Genomic DNA, 14,690 nt, shown 5'->3' on the forward strand with positions numbered 1-14,690 from the left:
AAATACTTAAGGATAATGTATTTGAAAAATAAAAGTCACAAATCTACAACAATAATAACCAAACAGCGGCACGAGGACTTGCATACCTGTCTTCATTTTTGGCTTCCAGAGGAGGTGCAGGGCCCCGGGACTGACCAAGGGGGTCAAACGCAGAGCCTGAGACACAGTTCAAGAGTTCACGTTTGAGTCACAAACCCAGCACAATTGAGACCTTGCACACGTTATTTGACTTACTGATTTTTTAAATGGAATGGACTTTTTTGTGTGTGTCCACAAAGTCTGTATATCAAGAAATTGGTAACATTTCAAACATACATAAAACTATATAAATAAAACTGTGTTACCATGTAAAAACAAAAATAAGACACTCTCTCAGTGTTTATTTCAGTCCACAGTTTCTATCCTTATTATGAACTTTAAACTATCAATCATGTGAATAACAACCTAGTGCTGGCTTTTTAATTTTCCATTATTGGTATAATAAACATTCATTTTTGTCACAATAATTTTATTTTAAAATTATCATTTATCATATATTTAAATACTGTTTTCACCTTTAATTCTTTAAATGGAACTCTAACAAACACACAAGTTCTAAATGCACAACTCAGCACATTTTGGCAAATTACATGCCAGTATAACCCGCATCCTACCTGGGATGCAGAACATTTTCATCGCTCCTGTCCTTTCTTAACGGTACCAAAAATAATTAATGGCATGTTAGGTTTTACTTAAAATAGTAATAATATTTACATATACAAGAACATTTGAAAAATTAAAAGATCTGAAAAAAATTATTAGTAGAAATAATATAACAAACCTCTCAAAGCTGCTTTGGTAAAACCAGCTGCTCTCACTGCAGTCATAGGTCTAGTAACTCCATCCTTGGGGGAACAAGAGTTGTTTAAGAAGTATGCTCAAGTAAGCCCCACCTCTCACGGACAGCTCTGCACGTGACGCAGTCTCAACACGGCCTCAGTCCCCAGCGCTGGATTCTAAGCCCTGTCTTCACATTCCTTCCCCTTGCCTCCTCACGCATCAACCCTGTGTCTACTTTCTCTTTCCCTTTAAAGTTTCAAGTCCTTGGTCTAACTGAGCTTACTCCCCATTTGCAAAGAGAAACACTCACAGAATTTTAGGTAGCACCTTATACAACTTGTTATTTGGCTCCTCCCCTACTTTCGGTTGGTCTCATATGCCCACGAGAGAAACCACAGAAATTTTGAGTGACAGCGTCAGAAAAATGGGTCCCCGAGTACATGATACAAACTATCTGTCCTATGCGCCTTCCCCGATGGGATTTCATCTGACACGTGAGTGAACAAATCCGAAGAGACGTTGCCTCCAAAGATTTCAAACAGTCCAACCTTTGGCCACAATTTAAAGAGTCAGGCTCACTCTGTAAGTAACATCTTCCTGAACTCTGGTAACAATACTACTCTGAGTCACCTGAAAGGCCCCACGTGAACCACCACACGACAGATACCTGAACAGCCCCTGTCACTGGTCTTCCCGTGGATGATGCCAGGGATGTCTTGGACTAGTAAACAGAAAACTACGTTAAAACGATTCCCCAAAGCGCCTACGTTTAATTTTACAAACCAAGGTATAAACGTTTTCTTCATAACTTGTTTTCCTTCCTTCTACTGTTAAGCAGACCTAAACATAATTTTTTTCCATTTATCACCTGAGGACATAGGATTAAGCAATAAAACTCTAAAATTACAACCCTCAGCCTTTGTAAATAAAGTTTCACTGGGACACAGCCGTGCCCCGTCTGTCTGGACACCGTCTGTGGCTGCTTCTCTGCGAAGGCAGAGCTGGATCCCATGGAAACTAGACTGGCCCTTCACAGAAGAGCTTGCTGTCTCTGTTCTGAAATACCACAAAAACCAAATTCATGAGTGGCACACGTTCTGGCTGACTGATAAAAGCATGCATCACGTGATACACTGCTCTGTTACATAAAAGGCCACTTTCTTCATTCACAGAAAGGGACAACTGTAAGGCCAGTGCCCCAGACCTGTAGGTCTGAGCCATTTTTCTGACCCCTAAGAAATATTATCATGAAGACCAGGAAATGCTGTTCTACCTCACTCTTGCATTTTTCTCCCATTCCTCTATTATTTCATGTAAGCAATTTGGTAAAGATTTAAAAGATTTTCCTTTATGGATTTTTATACAGCATCTTTCCTCCAAAGGTCTCAAATAAAAGCAAGACCCAGTTATATACCTCTGAAACTTTTCTTAAATTTTAATTTTTCATGTATTAATTAGTAAGTTTTTAAAAACTATAAACATTACATTTATATAACATCTAACTTCACATAAAATATATGAGTGGAATGCACATGACATTTGGTTATATTATATAGAAAATGAAAAGAAGCCAATCAACAAACACAACGTTTACAGAGAGGAAAAGAAAATATTTTGTTATATTTACAACCAGAATGACCAGAATAATCAAAGCTATCAATCAACAATTTATAATGTTCATAGCCACCTGAAATGGAAAATATATCTGGGTCATGGGCTTCAAGGTGCCAAGCTTACTTAGAACTGCCTAAAGTGAACTTATGCGTGAGAAAAAATGTCTTTGCATCTTCAGCGTGAGAAAACCTACCCCATATCCAGTAGCTACAGGTCTAGCAACTGCTGTGCTTGGGATTTTAGCAGTTATCTTGGGGAGGAAAAAAAACATAGTTAATAGAATTCAGATTAAGCTATATAATAGAAAACTGGAAACGTAAAATATAGACTTATCAGTAGAGAAATATTTATAGACTATTTAGAAGAATTTCTTTTAAATTATCTTCAACATTAAGGAATTCAGGTATTTTAAGTATTGAGAAGGAAGGCTACCCTGGGATTCACTTTAAAAGAGAGAAGGGACTTGAGACTGACGGGAGGCGGGACGAGACGCGGAGTCTTCACCGCTACCCTCCACGCATCTTGCGTGGCTGTCGCTGCCAGACGCGGGGTCTGACAGCAGACACTGCGTCTGGAGGCAAGAGAGTCTGGGTCTGAATCTCAGGTCTCCCACTACTTGCTGTGTTTATTTAATCTCTGTGAGCCTAAATTTTCTCATCCTTGAAAGAAGGATACAAAGCGTGTTGATCACAAAGTCATAGCTGGAATCAAACGGGACCATGTAGGTGAAAAGGTGCTACACGCCCTAGCTGTTAGGCACACTTGTCTGAAATACTCCATTAGAACGTCATGATTAGAGGAGTTGTACCTCTGGCTTGACGGACTCCTGTTTTAAACAACTTTCCCACTAAGAACTAAAGAGGCTGGGGACAAAAATATGTTTGCAGAAAACTGGTTTGGATGCATTAGAGCAGAGTCAAGGCCGTGAGGCATTCCAAGGTCTCAAGTGAACGAGTTGATCAGGCTCTCCTGAGAGCCCGCAGAAGGGGCTGCACCTGGGCTGCTGGTTCCCCGAGGCGCCTGCCAGCCCTAAAGACAGATCACGGTTGAAGAGATCAACCCCGGAGCTGGGGTCGGGGAGGTGGCAGCCCTGGTAATCCTCCAGGCTTCAGACTGTGATCTCAAAGATGACACTCATACTGGAAGGTACATCAGAAGTTCACCAGTCCTATAAGGACCGAGCCCAACTTAGAATCACCTCAAATTCACCTCGGTTAAGGTGATTCAGGATTCCTAGCTCCTTTGTGGCCACAAGCAAAACTAAATGCTCTCTAGTAAAACACGGCGGAAACGTTCCACGGCTGCCTTGGTAAGGCAGCCACTGGCCACATGTGGTTGCTGTGCGTTGGAAATGTGGCGGATGCAACAGGATCTGAATTTTAAAATCGTACTCACTTTTAAGTGATTTAAATGTAAACAGCCACATGAGGCTAGTGCTCATCATACTGGACGGCACAGACACACAGCCTGAAGTTAGCACCGCAGCTTTTCGTTTACAACGTTGCATTCAATCTAAAATGATGTGACACACAGGAGCGAGACCACCAACCAAAAGCAAGAGAGACAAAATGGAAAGACATGCAGGAGGGGAAGCATAATGGCAGTGTCGGACACAGACTTCAACATACTGTGTTCAGTATGTTCAATGAATGTAAAGACTGATAATTTCAGCAGAGAACTGGAAATTATAAAAAAGGAATAAATGGAAATTCTACAACTGAAAAATAGTTGAAAATGATGCAAAATTCTGGCATTGTCCAGGAAGCAGCAGAATACTAAATTACAGTAGACTTTAATAAGTTAAAGAGGGTATTGTAAGCTTTGGGAAAACACTGAAAGAAAAGCTAAAGAATGTAAGCTCCCAAGAAAACAGAAAGAGAAAATTAGAAAAACACAATCAAACAAAAGAAGGTAAGAAAGGAGAGAAAACGAAACATAAAAGAGGCAGGAAAAAACAAAAAGCAAACACCAAGACAATAAATTTACACACCAAATTAGTTATTTCATTAAATGTAAATAGACTTAAAAGCATAAGATTATCAGACAGTATTTAAAAAAAAAAAACCAACTCTATTACATGCTGCTAGTGAGAAATACACCTTAAACATACAGATATGAAGAATCTGGAAGTAAAAATGCAGAGAGACAGACAACGAAACACTGGACAAGAGAGCCTGTGTAACTACAGTGCTGCGCCGACCCCTGACCAGAGACCAGCAGCACCGCGAGGGGCGGAAGGACATTTCATAGCAAGGAAAGGCTCAATTTAACACAAAAAATATAACAACTCTCAATGTTCTTGCTCCAAACATGTAAAACAAAAACTTAAAAAAAGAAATAGTAAATCTACAACCACAGTGTAAGATTTGACCATTTATTTCTCATTAATAATAGAACTGTGGTTCCCATTACACACACACACAAATCAGTAAAAATATGGGACATCTGAACAGAACCATTAACAAACTGACCTAATTAACAGATAACAGATGGCTTGATAAAACATGAAAAGGAAGGATGTGGGTCTCAGTAATTTTTTTCCATGAGAACAAATTGAAGGAAAGAGACCATTTTTCTCTGAACCACTCACTACTGACTAGCTCTGTTCTGGTTTTCACTTTTAGCACTGGACTGACCTCTTAGGTACAGTGGATCCTACGCTACCCCTTTCTTTATTCACCTTGCATCCTCACCCACCATGCCTTTCCTCACATATCTCAAGGTCAATCTTAATTGAATATACCCTTTAATATTCTTAAATATGTAATACATATTTTACATATATTCTAAACAGCATCTTCTGATTGCCCAACCAGTGCTAAATAACTTAGCTTTCTGGTCCCACCGCAATTTACACTCTTTTTTTTTTTTTTTTTTTTACAACACATTGCCTTATGCTTTGTAAAATCTACTTGTGTCCCTTTTGTCTTCCTCCCTGTGGTCCTTTGGAGCTAGCCGGAATCTTATCCCTCTAAAGTGAGCCTAGTACCTTTTTATAGAAGTTGTATAATTTCTCCCATCTAATATAGTAACTAGGGTGTGATGAAAGTGTCATTCAGCGGGATGGAGCCCTGAGCTCTGTCCCGGCTGCAGGCACGGCAATGCCCTTCCTCCCCAGGCTTGTGTCCTCCTGCACAATGTGAGCACCTCTGGAGTCGCTCCTAAAACATCAATGAAGGGCCAGGGTGGCAGAATTGCCGCCTGTCTGATACCAGAATCACTAAACTGAAGACAACGTTTGCTTATTTACTGAGTCATGTGACAAAGATTTAGGGAACACCCACAGCAGGCAAAGAAAAGAACAATGAATAAGACAGTCTGCCTCTTCAAAAAGCTTCCAGTTTTGTCATTAGCCTAGCAGAAGAACTCAATCTACAAGTTTTCTTTCTATAATGAAAGTAACCTTAAAATTAAAATATAGCTTGCATAATGTGTATTCAAGAATTAACTTCACCCAAAGAGAGGCCTGGCTCTGCACTTGGCCATTGGGAGGGGATGTGCAGGCCCCTGAAACACCCTTCCTGATACATACTTTGTTTGCCTGGGGGCTCTGGCCACCAGACAGTCTACCTTCCAGGTGTACTAGCTTGGGCCTCAGGGAGGGGCCACAGACTAAAGGGCGGCGTGTGATGGACGCCAGTAAAACCCTGGACACTGGATCCGTGGGTGAAGGCTCTAAGTACTGTCACTGCTCAGAGCAACCAGGAGGGGCTGGTGCCACAGGGAAAGCCTTGGCCCCCAGACTCTGCCCCATGTCTCTTCCCTAAACAGACTGTGACCTGCATCCTCCCCTGTAACAGACTATGAGTGTGGCAGCTTTCAGAGCTCTGTGAGTCCTTTCAGAAAATGACTGACATTGGAGGCGGTCCTGCAGTTGGTGTCAGAAGTGGGGACAGTCCTGTGGAGGATGGCGTGTCTAACCGCAGGGCTGGCTAAACTCATCACAGGAGCCACACTGATTCACCTCATAAACGTGACAAGCAAGCTACTCACAAGACCCTTTCCATCTTAAGTGGTTTAACGTCCATCTTTTATTTTTGCTCAGTAATATGTGTAGCGGGAGGAAAGGGAGAAAGTGACCAAGGGCGGGGAGGTGAAGGCAGGAGCACCTGCCGTCTGAAGCAGAGGACTCGCTCCACAGCAGAGCGTCTCGACCTCCCCAGTGACTCTGCACTGGGGGCTGCCGTGCGTTACGAAGTTAGCAGCACCTCTGCCTGGGACCCGTGAGATGCCAGCGGCACCTCAGCCAAGTTGTGACAACCTTCAGGCCAAACGTCCCCCAGAGAACCACTGTTGTGTGGTCGTAAGTGGGTACAAAGAAGCAGTTTTGAAAAAGGAACATCAGACATAGAACTTTAGGGACAGAACTTTCTAGACATCACTTTTATTTTTTTTTTAACATTTTTTGGGGGGGGAGTAACTAGTTTACTTATTTATGTGTTTATTTTTTAGAGGAGGTACTGAGGGTTGAACTCAGGAACTCGTGCATGCTAAGCACGCACTCTACCACTTGAGCTGTACCCTCCCCACCAGACATCACTCTTTTATTTAGTGCCAACACTGTTTATCTTCAGCTACAAAAGAAGCTTGCCAGATTTCATGTACTGTGGAAGGAATATGTCTATTCTTTGCATGATATATAAAAAAAATTTAATAATAGTGGAAAAAATCATGCTGGCCATTTATGTACTGTTGGAGATTAATTAATGGAGGGTCACGACCCAAGGGAGGAGTAATTTGTAACTTAAGCCCCAGTGTTTTAAAGGATTAATATTTATACAGCTTTAAAAATTAGAAGTGCAAACTTTTAAAATGATGAGTGTTTTAGGTAAACATACTCCAGTGCCTTACATAAATAATATTTATATTCTCAAGAGCATAAAAAAATTCTTTAATCTACAATACTTTAAAATTCACTTACTGCATACACTGAAAACTGTAAAACATTGCTGTAAGAAATTAAACACAACACAAACAGAAAGCAAGCAGCCCATGTTCACTGACTGAAACACTTAATACTGTTAAGATGTCTATACTATCCAAAATAATCCACAGACTTAATGCAATTACTACCAAAATCCCAAAATCATTTTTTTAAGAAACAGAAAAATCCACCCCAAAACTCACTTGGAATCTCAAGAGACCCTGAATAGCAAAAAAATTCTGAAAAAGAATAAAGCTGGGGGATTCACACTTCCTGATCTCAAAATACATGGCAACGCTACTATACTGGGAACAACGTGGCAGGGCAGCCAGACAGGCAAGCAGACCAATGGGATGGAACAGAGAGCCCAGAAGCAACCTCACGTGTAAGGTCAAACGACTTTCAACAAGGCTGCCAAGGCCACACCACGTGAGAGTCAGTCTCCCCCAAACGGTGTTGGGAAAACCAGACACCACACACGAAGGAATGAAGTCAGATTCAATCTGTACTACCCATAAAAATTAATTCAGCATGGATTAAAGGTCCACAAGTAAGACCTAAAACTATAAAACTCCTAGGGAAAAAACAGGGGGAGATTTCACAGCATTGGACTTAGCAATGGTTTCTTGGATAGGACACCAAAAAGGACAGGCAACAAAAGCAAAAATAGACAAATGGGACTACACCACACTTAGAAACTTCTGTGTAGCCAAGAACGCAATCAACAGGATAAAAAAGCACAGGATGGGAGAACATACTTAGAAAGCATACATCCCATAAAGGGTTAACATCCAGAACGTATAAAGAACTCCCGCAACTACATGACAAAAAAGCCACCTAACTCAGTTAAAACATGGACAAAGGACTTGAACAAACATTTCTTCAAGATACACGAATGGCCAAAAAGCACATGAAAGACACTCAAAGTCACTAATCATCAGAGAAATGCAAATCGAAACCACAATGAGAATCACCTCACACCCATTAAAATTGCTACTATCAACACAATAGAAAACAACAAGTGTTACTGAGGATGCAGAGAAACTGGAACACTCGTACACCACTGGTGGGACTGTAAAATGGTGTAACTACCACGGAAAACAGTATGGAGGTTCCTCCAAAAACTAAGAACAGAATTACCACAGGATGCAGCAGCCCCACCTCTGGGCATGCACCCAAAGAACTGAAAACAGGGTTTCAAGACGTCTGCACATTCATGTTCACAGCAGCACCACTCACAACAGCGAGAGGTGAAAGCAGCCCAAGTGTCCGTGGACACAATGCGGCCCGCCCACAGAGGAGTCAGCCAGCCTGAAGAAGGAAGGAGGTCCTGACGGGGGCTGCAACATGGGTGAGCCCTGAGGACAGGTGCACCGTGAAATAAGCCCACCACAAAAGGACAAATACTCCACAATTTCACTTCTGAGAGGTACAGAGAGTGGTCAGATTCAGAGACAGCAGGAGAGCAGGGCCTGGGGGTGGAGGGTGGGCGCTGTTGTTTAACGAGGACAGAGTTTCAGACGGGGAAGATGAAAAGTTCTAGAGACCTGTTTCATGACAATGAGAATTTGTTTAACACTACCAAAGTGTACATTTAAAAACAGTTAAGATGGTAAATTTTATGTTATGTGTTTTTTTAATACAGTAAAAAAAAAATTTCACTTACTGGAGGTCTTCTGCCATGACTAGTTCTCACAGCTTGCTGAAAAGCTGTGTCATTCTCCAGTTCCTAAAATGAAGAGGCAAATTACCATTCAACATGAAGTGACAGTTTTTTAAAAATGTTGAACCTCTACTGGTTGGTATGCATGATCCTCTGTAATCATCTACCTCCATCTGCTGACATCCAGGCAGGGCTCAAGGACTCTTGTCCTCAAATTCCCCCCTCACACACATACACAGTATCCCTTAGGGAGGGGAGTACTGATGATGTACGTCAAGTTTAAGGACATTTTATTGGCTACTGTTTAGATGGGTGCTATTACTACGCCTGGTTAAAAGATCAAGCGCACAAAGATATGGCCTTTTCTGCTTCTTTCTTCCAAGCAGCGGGAGTGGTAAGAACAGAGAATCAGCCCCACTCCCCACCCCTGGTACCCCCTTCCCCTCACCCAGACGCTGGGACCACAGCTACCTGCCCTCCCTGAGAAGGCCTCAGAACAGAAAAGGCGGCATCCTCGCCCAGCAGCGGAGCAAACGCTTTCTCTGGCTGCATTTCCATTCTTCCAAGTGAAAACGGCTTTTCACCTCACGGAAGAGGTTAAGCCTGAGGTTCAGACTGAGCCCAGCCTGCGCTGCCGTTTGGAACCAAAGCCACAGTTGAAATAAAGCACCATCCCACCTGGCTGATTCCTGACCTGTGCTTATGTTCTCCCGCAGGAAATCTGAGGGAAGTAACGCTAGTCAAGGGCACAATACCAGTGTTCCTGGGCTTCTGGGACAAAATGCCACCTTTAGACGCTCTCCAAAGCACCCAGCCTTACCAGCCACCTGTCTTCTACCCGCCTCCACCTCCTGCTCCTTCACCAACACAAACCCTGGCTCCCGCAAAGCTCACACCTGCCCCTGATTAACTTCAGCCTACTTCCCACAAGAACACACTTGCTGATTATTATACAAACAATACAGAAAAGGTAGAGTCAATCAACATCGATCAGCTTTTTAAAACCCTGCAGACATAGGACAATGTCTGCATAACCAGGATGGTAATACGACGTACTTTAAACAGGATTTCATGATGTTCAAGCATTCTTCTTTAACTTTCACTTCAAACAGCCTTCATAACCTTCCCTATCAACTGCATAAGTTCACAAGTCTCAGCCAGAGAAACCAGGCAACTTCCACATGAGGCACAAGCCAAGGGCTCCCTTCAGCATAATTAATTATGCTATTTGGTAGATCTTTTAGGAAAAAGAAGTCTTCCACTATTCCTAAACTATTAATAAAACAATCAACTCAATGAAGTTGCGCTAAATAACAAACTAAATATTGTCAACAAATTCTCCAATTACAAATACCAAACTAACACAATTTTTGTCATCTTTGTTCATGATTTGATTTAACAATTTGCATTATCTATAAACCTTAACAACTGTTTCAAGTAATTCAGTTATATATTAACTTGTTATTCTAATTAATTAAAATAAAAGAAAACCATGGGTAAACCAAATATTTTTATTTTACTGTATAATTTATTTTGTGTATGACAGTCTGAATATTTGCTTCAAGTTAAATAACGAAGCCCCACTGTGATGACCTGAGGAGTTAGCAATTTTCTCCGATTTTTAAAACTGATCACAATGATCTATTAATTCCACTTCTGGGACTCCATCCAAGGAAATGTTTCATCACAATACAAGAAGTCATTTAGGCATAAAATTGTTCAGTGTGTGGTTGTTATTAATAGGGGCAGAAAACTGGAAATAAATTTCCTATGGTCAGAAAATAATCAACTATATACAGTTAGTATTATGCAGATATAATTAAAATTATATCTAAATTTCTAGTATCATGAGACATTCTTTATGATATAGCTGAATGGAAATAAGCAAACAGAAAAGTAAATGCTAGTTCATTTCCAAACATGCTGAAAGAAAATTGTTTATATGTGTGAAGGAAAGAGAAAGCAACAAAATGTTAACAGTAGTTATTTTGGAGTGATGGGATTATGGGTAATTTTGTTTTCTAACAATGAGCATATATAATTTTCATACACGTAACTTTTATAACTGGGAGAAATGGAGAGATTCAATTGTTTTCATAATTTATACTAACTTAGGAAAATGCTCATATTTTAATACAAATTTTTAGAAACTAGTCTATATAATCGTGTGTATGTGTGTTTGCATCCAGGGAGGGAAATACCTGCATACATTAAATAACAAGGGAACACAGCAAAACATCAGGTGATATATCCACACAGGTGACATGGGGTAAGAGTATTTACGCTGTTTTGCCATTTTTTTAATCCAATCTGTATTTTTCAAATTTTGTATGATGAGCAGTATCTCCTAGGTTTTATTTCACACAAAGTAAGTAAATGATTTCTATTTTCTTTTCTTGTTTTCTCTCTGTCTCAAACTCACAGGCCATCATTTTTCTCCAGAGGAAAAAATAACTCAAAAATGACTGAAAGCTATATGAAAAGCTCTAGAATAAAATGAGATTTCCTAAATGAGTTCAAAGTCCTATAAATGCTTAATAGTTGACTCTTACATACTAGCAAGTAAATTAATGCCCATATCCTTCACCCTTACTTTTTCCACACACTAATTCAAGATAACTTTATAAAGAGGTTTTATTGATTTCTGGTTTTTGCAATCAGAAACTATAACTCTCACAATGACATAAACAGATTTTAAATGTTCAAATATTTGCCTTAGTAACAATTTCACCCTATAAATTACTATACTACTAAATATTAAGCAGATATAGATTTGTTGACATACATGAATATTCAAAAAGAGAAAAAGCAGGTTACAAAACAGTACACACCATATGATATCACTTTATCCAAAACCGTATAGCGATACAGTAGATACAGATGTCTGCACAGGGAAAAGTTTGGCATTGGGCACTGTTAGTTAATGTCTGTCTCTGGGTGGTGACAATTTCTATGATTTTAATCTATACTTATTTCCATGCTCTAATTTTTCTATAAAATACTTATATAATTTAATTAAAGAAAAGCATTTCTAAAATGACATTTCAAATTTGGAGCATTTAAAACACCTGATTCCAGGCACGTGCAGTGACCTAAGTCTTTCGGCTCACGTTCAGGTAACACGTGCAGAAGAATCCACGTCATAAGTGATCCTAACTCTTCTGTAACCTTTTTCCTGTCTCCCCGCTGCTCCCTTCTGCTGCAGTTACTACTGTTGGCAGAAGTCAGTGCAGTCTTCAGTGACAGCCCTCTTCTAGGCTCTTAATCAGCTTGCTGAAGCTAAAGCATAATAAAGCTGAACCCTCAAATCCAGTTTTCATGAACCAGCATAAACAGCAAAGACCAACACAAATTTTTTTTTTTTTTACCTCGGTGTCATAGGTTGGATTGTAGTCATTATAGCCAGAATAAAGATCATCTTCGTCCGTCTCTGGGGCCAAGTGGACATTCTGCATCATCTCTACCTACGAAAAACCAGCGGCGTTAATGTGCTCTTGAGTAACAATTCTTATTCCACACCAAAATCAGAAGGCTTCCAGAACAAACTGATACTTAGCAAACTTACAACCACGTTTAAATTTAATTTTGTTGCCACAGTTACTTATTACTCTGGAGTTACATTGTTTACATTTATGAGGAGAACTTTTCAATATGCCGATAATTGAAAATCAAGAACGTTGTCTATTATACCCTGCTTCCCACAGGGAACTAAATTACCGTGGCCATCACAATGTACAAGTTTTACTTTAAGGAACTTCCCTCACGAAAGATTTTAAGATGGCTTTTCACTATAACCCGAGATGCTCTCCGCTGGGGCGCAACCCGGCGGCAAAGGCTCGCGTCCGAGAGACTCCGAGCGGGACAAGCGGAAGGCGCGGTCGAGAACGCCGAGGGCCGGCCCGGGCTCTCGGGACCCGGCGGCCGCCCCCGCCAGGCCGGGGCTGCCAGGAGAGCAGGCGCGCTCCGGGCCCCGAGTCCCACCGCGGGGGCCCCGCACCGGCCCAGCTTCCCGGGCCGGCAGAGCTTCACGCGCCCAGCCCCGGGCCCGGCGCTCGAGGGCCGGCGGGCGCGCGGGCCAGGAGGGGCCAGGAGGGGCCGGGGAGGGCCGGCAGAGCCCCTCCGAGGGCAGCCGGCACCCGCGCCGCCCCGGGCCCTTCCCCTACCTCGCGGCGAGGGGAGCCGGGCGACCGCGAGCGCGGCGGGGCGCGCGGCCTTCCCGGGCCTGGGCCGAGAGCTGCGCGGCCGCGTCGTTGCCACGCGCGGATCCAAGGAAGCCGCTCCCACAGTGCTCCGCGAGGGGCGGGGCGGGGCGGGGCGGGGCCCGGGGCGGAGGGGGCGGGGCCGGCCCGTTGGGAGCTGAGCGGAGGGTCCCCGCCCAGGGGTTCCAGGCGGGCGGCGGGTACGTGGAGCCGGAAAGAAAGGAAACCAAAGTCTCCTAGATCCAGCTGAGATCAGCCGTAAGGCAGATCATCCAGGGGTGGTGCTAGGATGCCAGGAATACCTCTGGTGGCCGCCGCACTGGCCCGTGAGCCTTGGGAGAGCCGGCTGCCTGGTCCCCCACCGCCCCCTCGGCTCCCCCAGGGCGCGGCTGGAGCCGCCCGCGTGCCCGTGCACCTCGTGGTCCAGGCCTGTCCTCCTGCCCTGGACACCCTCGAGGGCGACCTGAGACTGGCCAAGGCCTGCACCCAGCTTCAGAGATAAGCTCAGCAAGTGCGACGTGAAGGAGGAATGAGGTTCCCAACCGGTTCCCAGCATTAGTTTCCTTTAAATGTTAAAGCTAAAAGGGGCGGAGGGGAGGGCTCCCAAAGACACCAGGGATTATTAATGAGTTTTGAACATTGACTACATGTAGAGAGACAGTTTTCCATGAGTCTCTTGCTTTTATTCGGGATCACTGTGATGGTTAATGCAGTTGTCCACTGGACTGCGATACCCAGTTTTTTGTCAAACACCAGTCAAGTTGTTGCTGTGAAGGTATTTTTTAGATGTGGAAGTATTTGAATCAGTAGACTGAGTAAAACGGATTACCCTCTATGTGGGTGGGCCTCATCCAATCGGTTGAAAGACCTAACTGCCTCCAGATGCTTCAAACTCAGCTGCAACACCTGCTCTCCCCTGGGCCTCCAGCCTGCTACCACCACTGCAGAGCTGGTTCCTTAAATCATTTTCCTCTCTCCCTCTCTGGAGAATCCTGACTAGTAGGACCACTTTTTGGCAAATGCTGGTATAGGGGACGCTGGAAGACCCAGATCATGGCAAAAGGCAGGTTTGTGCCGTGGGGCACGTTAAAGGCAACGTCTCCAGGGCACAGGCTGAGCCCGCCGGCCTGCAGTCCACTGCAGGGGACTGAGGCTTCCTAAGCTAAGGCTCCTCAGCTGTGACACAAACTCACTGCGTGTGCAGCCTCCACCCACTTGGGCTGCGCTTATGGGACCGGGAGGCCAGGCAGCAGAAGTGAACGTGAAACTCCGGCTGCTCCCTGTGCCGAGAACAGTAAAATCCTCTGTCTCTGACCAGGAACCTGCTGCCAGCATTCCTGAAACCGCGTAAACTTGGAAGTAGAGCAGAATCCTACACAGTCCTTGAGGGTGCTGGCCACAGAGGCCAGCTCAGAGCAGCTGCCCGCTACATATTTGGTGAATTACTTAGCAGTCGCTGTAGAGTCCTTTC

General features: G+C 43.3%; 1 protein-coding gene across 5 annotated transcripts in view; it reads right to left on the bottom strand.

Moving 5' to 3' along the window:
- IFT88 (intraflagellar transport 88) overlaps window positions 1-13,324 on the bottom strand; it is a 57,316-nt gene extending 43,992 nt beyond the window's left edge. For 2 of the 5 annotated variants that reach the window (XM_032496500.1, XM_032496499.1), the window contains exons 1-7: window positions 13,184-13,301; window positions 12,389-12,484; window positions 9,024-9,086; window positions 2,627-2,683; window positions 1,487-1,540; window positions 821-884; window positions 87-156 (exon numbers count right to left, since the gene is read on the bottom strand). In XM_032496500.1, the coding sequence (XP_032352391.1) occupies window positions 87-156; window positions 821-884; window positions 1,487-1,540; window positions 2,627-2,683; window positions 9,024-9,086; window positions 12,389-12,478 (398 nt within the window). In that variant the 5' untranslated portion in view covers window positions 12,479-12,484; window positions 13,184-13,301. Of the gene's footprint in view, window positions 1-86; window positions 157-820; window positions 885-1,486; window positions 1,541-2,626; window positions 2,684-9,023; window positions 9,087-12,388; window positions 12,485-13,183 lie in introns of all 5 variants that reach the window. The other 3 variants (XM_032496502.1, XM_032496497.1, XM_032496498.1) reach the window with 3 other exon arrangements.
- Window positions 13,325-14,690: the final 1,366 nt, after the last annotated feature.

This window comes from Camelus ferus, chromosome 14 (assembly GCF_009834535.1).
Source record: "Camelus ferus isolate YT-003-E chromosome 14, BCGSAC_Cfer_1.0, whole genome shotgun sequence".
Taxonomy (NCBI): Eukaryota; Metazoa; Chordata; class Mammalia; order Artiodactyla; family Camelidae; genus Camelus; species Camelus ferus.